Source organism: Antrostomus carolinensis, unplaced genomic scaffold (assembly GCF_000700745.2).
Source record: "Antrostomus carolinensis isolate BGI_N321 unplaced genomic scaffold, ASM70074v2 scaffold50820, whole genome shotgun sequence".
NCBI lineage: Eukaryota > Metazoa > Chordata > Aves > Caprimulgiformes > Caprimulgidae > Antrostomus > Antrostomus carolinensis.
The window spans coordinates 1-9,154 of NW_010287341.1; the positions used below are offsets into that span (position 1 = coordinate 1).

General features: G+C 38.6%; 1 protein-coding gene across 1 annotated transcript; it reads right to left on the bottom strand.

Moving 5' to 3' along the window:
- Positions 1–134: 134 nt before the first annotated feature.
- RFC4 (replication factor C subunit 4) lies at positions 135–8,645 on the bottom strand (the record flags this gene model as incomplete). The annotated part of the gene is made up of 6 exons (XM_010162520.1): positions 135–260; positions 701–821; positions 1,174–1,317; positions 2,227–2,346; positions 3,575–3,654; positions 8,567–8,645. Coding segments are annotated over 6 exons (670 nt in total), but the record flags the coding sequence as incomplete, so codon positions are not given.
- Between the last annotated feature and the right edge of the window lie 509 nt (positions 8,646–9,154).

Consider the following 9,154-nt stretch of genomic DNA (forward strand, 5'->3'; position numbering starts at 1 on the left):
CCAAACCATTCTATGATTCTATAAAACAAATTTTTAATCAAACTACGAGCAAAGGTAAATACAGGTAGCAAGTACACTTACTACCCAAATGCTTTTCAGACTAATTACAGGAGAAACCATAAAGCATAGCTTACCCCAGCAATTTCAGTGACTATCTTCTCTGTGATCTCTTTCCCACCCATTAGGCGAGTGGCACTTTGAAGAAAAGTAATTGCTTTTCTCAAATCCCCTTCTGACACTTTAACAAGGTAAGATACTGCCTGGAAAATAACGTCAGAAAATGCCAAGTTATATGTTCTCTGTTAATTAAAATACAGTATGCTTTCTCAGCACTTTGGTTTTAAAACATCAAGTAGTGCCTAAAGCAGATTGTCACAGACAGGTGCAATACCCAAGTTACAAAGCAACCTCTACACCAGTACAAATGTGTGCTGGCTGTTTCAGAATGAAGCACGGTTTAATGCAAGTACACTCAGCACAGAACAAAAAGCCCTACTGTCTTGCTTCAGCTTTCTCTGGTTTTAGGAAGACTCTTAAAATTCATCCCATCTATGGGAGGAGAATAATATCTAAATGAGTTTATATTTTGTATTTAATACAAATGAGCAGTCTGGAAAAGCATGTTGACTTAGCTCCTTTCAATATAATGCAATTATACACTGGATTAAGCAATAGAATTCCATGGCAACCATGAAGTTACCTCACTACTGATTTTCACATGCTCCTTTTCACAAACATCCAATAGCCTCTGCTGTTGGATTTTGTCTGACAAAGGCTTGAAGCGGAATTTGGAGCATCGAGATGTTAAAGGTTCGATTATCCTGAAAGAAAGGAAGGTAAGTGCTTGGTAAATGAATGCATCGGTCAGGTCCATACAGACAAAGCTATCAAGGCAGAAAAGTGCAGCATAATCTAAATAATATAATAATTAATCTTAATAATCTTGTTCATACAGACAAAGCTATCAAGAAAAGTGCAGCATAATCTTAAACTGCAACACTGTAAAAAATAAAAGTTGATACCTAAACATTGTCTTCAGTCTTGTATTCACAGTTACATCTCTATTAACTCAAAACTATAAAAAAATAATTATCAATCTCTCAATGAAGAAAAAAAAAAGAATAGTACAGAATAGGAAGAGAAACAACTCCAAATAACAAATTCCACACACACCTGCTGATGTAGTTACAAATAAGGCAGAAACGTGTTGTTTTAGATTCTTTTTCCATTGTGCGTCTTAAGGCTGCCTGGGCTGCTGAAGTCATTGAGTCTGCTTCATCCAGGATTACAATTTTAAAAGGAGGACAAACTTTACCACTGAAAAATAAGAAAATCTCTTATCCAGGGGACATGTTGGATGTATAGACCAAGTTTAAAAAAAATTTTAAAAATTACTCACTGCAAATAGCAAGTCTTATTTTACTTAAGGATTTATAACAAATAAGTAGAACATATTCAGAGGTTCAATCTTTTTAATTATTTTTAGATAAAGGATTACTATTTACAATAAAGGGGGGACTGAGTTCCCATAGAAAGACTGAGACTTGAATACTGCAGAAGTCTTTTAAAATATGTACTTTTGCTTTAAGTTTCTCCTTTTAACAATTAATGCAGCTGTTTTTACAGGCTTCCTGATTCCCTGAACTTTAAAGAACACTGCAACAGGCTAATTTCAGTATACAAGATCATTTCTTGCCAGATAGCCCTGGCATGCAGTTTCTTCCTGTTAAGTTTCCACAATCTGTTTTTTCCATACTTACAGCTTCACCTGCACAGGGTTTCTCACCCCCTAACACCAGAATCTTGTTCACATCTTATAAACCAGCACCTATCTTGTATGAGATGCTGCAGATTAGAGGTACTAGAGAAGTAACTTCCACCACAATTTACCAAAAGAAGCTTTTCTGTGGTAGTCAGAAAAGACCTGCAAAGGCAACAACGTGTCACCAAATCCACAAGGCTTGGTCTTTTGGGGTTTTCCCTGTCTGCCTCTCTCTAACTCTTAACAGCACTAGTGTAAGTTCCTCCCAGGTGTTCAAACTCTCGACATAAAATTGCATAAAGCCAAAGCTTAGCCAAAGCACTGCACATGAGCAAACTTCGGGGCAACGCTGACCCATCATTTATATTAGAATTACAAAGTTAACCTAAACAAAAACAACCACATTGCTTTTTTGCAAAGCAAGAAAGTCCCTCAAACAGAGACAGCTTTGATCCAGCACTTACTCTGAACGACTTCCAGATGCAGTCAGCTGAGCAAAAGCCTTCACTTTTTCCCGAATCACTTGTATTCCACGCTCATCAGAGGCATTTAACTCAAGGACTCTCTGCCGGAATAATTCAGGACTGCAAAATTTTTATTACAACATGTTAGCTGCTAACTCTTGTAATGACACATTATAAAATATAGCAACAGTCTTGCTGGTGTTTTTGAATGATGGGTATTATTTTCACCAGCATTACCAAACAGTGTGCTTTGTCAAAAGACAGTTAAATTGAGATCATTAAATGTTAGGTATGAATTTCCATTGTCTATTTTTACAATTGCCTCCCAGATTGCAGAAAACAGTGAAGTGTAAAATGACATCAGTTATCCAGGAAAAAAAAGTAGGAAGTTGGCTTCCTAAGTGCAGAGCACTGCATTATATGCCTGTCTCCTTATATGTGGTGAGCAATGTGGAAGGACAAATAAAACACCCAGACACAGCCACTGGCAGTGCTCTGCCATTGCAATACTACCAGAAAGAAATATCTAGAAAGTGTAACGCTGGCAGTATTTATCAGCAGTGCTCTACAGCAGCACCTCTGATTAAAAAACAAATAAAAACCAAATTAATACAGTGGATTTTCAGTTCTGGGAATTGAAATGGACACAATGTGGAACTGTCTTCCTACTAATAAATCAGAAGTGATTCTTTCCAAAAACCAACATAAGCCAAAAGTTAAATTATTATTTTATTACTATATTATAATTTGGGAGTAGGGGAAGAGACTAAAGTCAACATTAGATTCGCTCATAACACCAAACCACCCTATCATCCATTTTTTGCTTATGGGTCACTGAATTCACTACTCAAAAACTCCCAAGTGTTACAAGTGAGCTGATGAATGTACACATGCTGAATTTTAGTCTGACTCCCAACATTACTTCCAGACACAATTCAATGGTGCCTAATGGAAAGATTATGATTCAGACATTTTATGAAGTGCTTTGAGCTCTGTGTGTCACTAACAACTTAATGAACACACCATTAAAATTGGAATTCCTTTACAAAGGTCAGTAAGGGACATGCAAGCCATTTCTTTTCATACTCTTTGCTATAGGGTTACATGGCTGCTAGTCTCAAGTGTTGTAAGTCTGTATTATGAAGAATATCAATGACAAGAAATCAATGACTTGTGACAGGACAAGTGAGAAAGACACCTCATGTTGGAGCTGAATTAGAATGTGAAGATATTCCTGAAAAAAAACACCCAGAAGCTATACAAGCACAGGCAATGACCAGAGGCACTCTGCCACGTGATTAGAAGACATGATAGTCAATTACATCACAGCAACTTGATTCTAGCTTACCCATAGAGTTCTCTAGCAGCTGCTAAAATAGTGGAAGTCTTTCCAGTTCCAGGTGGCCCATAGAACAACAGATTGGGAAGCTGAAACATCAAGGCACCATTTTTAAAAAAAGCAAATAAACAAAACAAATCACAAACAGGAAAACCTACTGAAAATCTGCACACCTACCAGAACAGAAACTATCTGTCCCTCCTGGAAACAGTATCGAGTTTTTCACTTCTAGGTCACTGCACAAAGGAGCACAAACAGTTGCTGTTTATAACACAGCATGAACGAGCCGTTATTTGGTGGCACCATCACATGTTCTATCAAAATTGGTACTTCAATTTATATTTTATTTTGTTATATTCCCTCCAGGTCACGTCTGAGCTCACTAAAGCCTACAGAACTTACTGTTGTAATTGCAGTGACATGCAAATTTATCAAAGGATGCCCTTAAAACAGCCTGGATACTAGTAGCAGTGCAGCTGTTACAAAATTTGGCACAGGATAACTACCCCGTACTTTCTCAGCTCCCCAGACTGCCTTTCCAAGCCATGCTGAGAATTCTGTGCTGCCACTAACTCCACTGCAGTAAGTACAAGGCAGCTTGTGAACGCCTGCACTATATTGCAGTGAGTGCAATGCGGACATCCCTTAGCACTGCTCTCAGAGGTGCCTGCAATGACTGACTGGAACGCATGGCACTGGCAAATTTCTACATCCATCCAAGGATGTTTTCAAAGGAGGAGACCAGTGGCACTTCTTAAAGAGATTAGGTTAACTAATCTTTCAAATAATTTAATTAATAACCTCAGCGTGAAATGTAGGAATGCATTAAAGAAATATGCTGACACAGGAAGATCCAAGCAGCAGAGCTAAGACTGCAAAACAATTACAGGGTGACATTTAGCAGCACAAAGCATAAAATCTCACAATTTGAGAACTAAGTATATGCTAGATGTCTGGAGTTCATCAGCTGGAACAAAATCCAAGCTGACTTTGCCTGTCTGTCAGTTAGAGGAACAGTATAAGCCTGTGTAACACAGTGGTCCTAGGACACGCACTTTCAACACAGATGGAAAATTATTAATACTAACATGGGGCTAATAAGCCATGATCTGGAGAGCTACACACAGTTCAGGTCATCCTTAGTCAAGGATGATGAATCCAAACTAGGAAAGGTGATTAAAGGAGTAAAGAGTCTTATGAGAAGTGACTAAGAGTTTGATTTAGTTCGCTCAGCAAACAAAAGCTGAGAGGGAATACGACTGATCTCCATAAATATGTCAGAGCAACACAGGACCAAAGAACAAAGTTGGCATAAACCAGATTTAGCCATGACTAAATTTTGTCTGAAATCAAAAAGCTTTCTAATTAGCACAGGATTGATAACTTTCTATACTACTATGTCAAGTAATCACTCTTACAAATTATCAGGCTGCGCTTTAAAACTGCTGCCTGGGGTAATAGGGGATGTTCCAGTTCTACATTCTCCGAACAGGAATTCAAGAATCCCCCCTGATCAACAGCAAAAAGACAAACCTCTCAGTCTGACTTGGTTTCCAGCCCTTAATAAATGTTCTATTTTTAGAAAGAGTCAACTAAAATCAGAGAATTTTATGCTGAATATAGCAAGCAATGCAGACAGAATGGAAACAGCAAAGCCAAAGGCACCCAAGGACCCAAGAAAAATGCAGGAGTACACAATCCATAATCAGAAAATTAATAGAAACAGACCAGTTTGGTAACAAGCATCTCATTTTAACAATTAAGATAAGACACAGCAAACAGATTCAACTGTGTATGTACTGTAAAAGTACAGATAGAAGAATTTCAATCTTCAGTCAAATATATAAATCCATTTCAAGTTTTCCCTGCTCTTTCTGCCAATCATTCTTTGTTTGTTTCCTTAGTTATTAAAAGTAAACAGCACCAAGAACTAACAAATGTTTTTTCAGGTTTAATTAGATATCACAACATTATTATTCCCCAATATATTTTAGGAAAGCTCCAGGGAGAAGAAATATTTACTAAATGACAGTTGAAAATTCACCAGCAACCATGTTAGGTTAGCACACTGCAAGGGCAGACATTTTTGTGGGGATTCATAATTTCATGCCTCTGTAGTAATTCACACTCCACCAGTTCTCAAAACAAACATTAGCAGGAAAAAAGTTTTAATAAGAATCTGTTTCCTAATTCCATTAAACCCGTACTTCACTACTGTTTCTGTTACAACCTCACTTATGCTTGTTTCTCACTGAAGTTATCACCAGTATTTACACTCCTTTTTCACCAAGCACAGCCTAATCCTTTATGTAACTGTGGCAGTATTTTTAAACAGCCTGCAACCTGATCTGGTTATCCACTTTTCCATGCTTGCCAGGGATAAGTAGGATACCTGCAGTATCACCCCGCTTGTGGGAAAGTTACTGCATATAGTGGAAACCCCAACTCCTTTTCTAGAAGTTTCAGTAGTGAAGAAGTAAAGATTTACAAGTGAAGATGTCAATTGCAATCATAATCCTACACCTTTCTTTTCAGTCATTAAGATACCATCAAGTAAATGAAACTTGAAGAATACTATGACACTTGTCAGTTTCTTTGCAAAAAGCAACAACAAATCAACAGTCTTGGCACACAGAAAACAACTTTTCCAGTTCAAAACCACTTGAACTCTGGTCTTCCCAGTTTATAAGAAGACAGATGCTTGCTATTACAGATAGAGATGTATCAGGGACTTAAAAGTCCTTCCTGCTTCATTTAGCAGCTCCTAAACTAGGGCCCACAAATACAGGCCAATCAACAAAGGACTGGTTCTCTATTTTCAACACTACAATTTAAATAAAGCACATTACACAAACCTACAGCGTTGTCACAGCTGTTTCTTTGATCTCACCAGATCTCCAAATTCAGTAAGAATTGCTGAAATAAGTAGCAGCCACCTCAGAGTTTAAATTACACTTTTGCCTTTTTGATGGAATGAGTTCTTTCCGGAACTAGCAAAAATGCCCAAATTTTAAAAGGGTCAAATATTTTAAAGTACTTGCACAATTTTGTTCTCAAATGCCTCGCTGAGTTTGGGTAGTTATGGCAAAATACAAAGCCCGTAACCGTAAGCAGAAGTTATAATTTGTCTTTTCAACTCAGGAGGCAAAAAGTCAGCACAAGCATACTGGGCTCATAATCTGAGAAACATTTCTGATCCAGAAGCTGAAAGGTTTTAAATAGCTGTTGCTCAAAATAGAACTTCATAACCCTTCACCTAAGCGATGTTACGTGACTGATACGTCCAGACAGAATAGGTGGCAGCACCTCATTTCTCCTTAACCATTAGTGGCTCCTTACCCATTACCTCAGCTGTACAAATACTACAATAAAGCAGCATTGCTGCTGAAACCCAGAGTTCCAGGGGTACAACATTACGTGACAAGGTCACATAACAGCATTCCCAAAGTAAACTGAATCTAGCTAGATGCATGAACTAAGGAAAGGAATTACACCAGTCTTTCCCAGATCTGTCATACCAGCTTCAATTTGGCTCCCTCTGCTCAAAGTAATTCTGCTTTTGCAAGTTCTGACTAAATTAATATTTTCAGGTGGAAATAGACTCATATTAGTCAAAAGCAGAGCTGCACAGTAAATTGCCCTAAGATAAAATCTTCAAATACTAAAGACTATCTGTTCATACTGTGCATCAGACACACTACAAGTGAAAGGCTTCTTGCATAAAACTCTGAAAAGTCCAAACTGTTCCTTTTAGCTCTAGGTGAGCAGACAGTCATATCATAAATGTCATTTTCAGAACGTCCACCAACCCCTTCACCTGGCATTAGCAGTCAATGAAAACAGAAATAGCTTTTGGAGCACAAGAATGGCCCTTCCAGGTGAAACGTGGAGAAAAAAAGAAGTCTCAGTATGTATGAGGCAAGGAATTGTCCAGACTTGCAAGAAAGCATAGCATCTCTCAGCTACCTACTTTATTTCTCCCCTCAGTCCCTTCACCTCATCATCACCTGATTTGGAGGAAAGAATCATAATTCATACTGAATATTTACTAAATTTTTATCCAAAAGCAGAAGCAAGTATAAACAAAAGCAACTGAAAATGCTCTACCCATCCTCGTTATATTCTCAGATCACAAATATCAACACTGCAGTGAAGTTAGCGCAACTGTCATACTTTGCTTTTTAAAGCCAAGGAGACTTACCTGGAAACTTTAACCCAAAAAGTTTGGGAATCACTATCTAAGTAGCAGATGTGGCACTTATAACTTAAACTTCCCCCAGCAGCAAACAGTTACTTATTTTAATGTTTAGCAGTTTCACAGAAGCACTGACAGATCACTAGAACTGATTAGGAAAAACTGGCAACCCAGACTCTTCTACCAAAGAAACATTTCTCCTGTCCTCTTAAACACAAATGCCAAAAGTACTGGCTGAATAGCAGTGCAGACACAACAAAAGCCTTTCCAGATTTGACACGAATAACAAGAAATTTAACAAAGCTGATTGAGCTTTTCCAGAAAAATTCCAAACTGCATCACAGAGCTGACAATTTTACAATGTTTAGAAGGCTGGAAGCACCATAAATTTTACACGTATATCACAACATACTATGAGGGAGCTGCACGGCGTGTTCGTAAAGTACCACTGTAAAAATGAACATTGCTGAGTTAGAAAAGAGAAGTTTTCATTAGCACTGGCTAAAGTTTCTCCCTAAACATGTTGACTGGGTAGATCATACAGAACCATAGAATTGTAAGGATTGGAAGGGACCTCAGAGATCATCCAGTCCAACCCCCCTGCCAAAGCAGGTTCCCTACAGCAGGTTGCACAGGAAAGCGTCCAGGTGGGTTTGGAACATCTCCAGAGATGGAGACTCCACACCCTCTCTGGGCAGCCTGTCCCAGGGCTCTGTCACCCTCACTGTAAATAAGTTTTTCCTTAAGTTTGTGTGGAACTTCAGGTGTCCCAGTTTTTACCCACTGCCCCTTGTCCTGTCACTCACATCAGCACCTTCCAAGGACTTTTTCAGCACAGCAACAACTTCATCCTGGAAGGCAACTTCATCCACATTTTTGGGGCGACTAAATAAAGAGACATCAAATGCGATTTATTAGCTAACAAAGTTTCAGAGGAAAATTGAAATTGAGAAAAACAACATTTCCCTTTCTGATTATCTCAGGTACTGAAGAATTACAGTGAATTTTGTAGTTGAGGTCAAAACTGTAAATCTGTCTAATGCCTCTAGTCTGTATTAGTGAAGTGATCTAATTTCTCAGGATGCTGTTTGTCTGTTTCTATTGTAAAAAACAGCCTGAGCTGTTTTTTGAAGCAGAACTGCATTGCAGACTGCAATATTTTACCACTTCGTGAGCTGACAAAGGCTTCTCAAAAACGAAGCACTTAATGCACTTCTGCACCAAGCCACAGGGCCTGACACGGGCAATAGAAGCATCTTCTGCTCAGTGACACCACCAAAGGGCTGTTATTGCAGCTCACAGTGCTGGTTTTCCTCTAAAACTGAAGAAGTTAAAGCTGTTCTCCCAGGTGGAGACACCCACAGCTGTAACCCCCAACCCCTCCTCCACACACC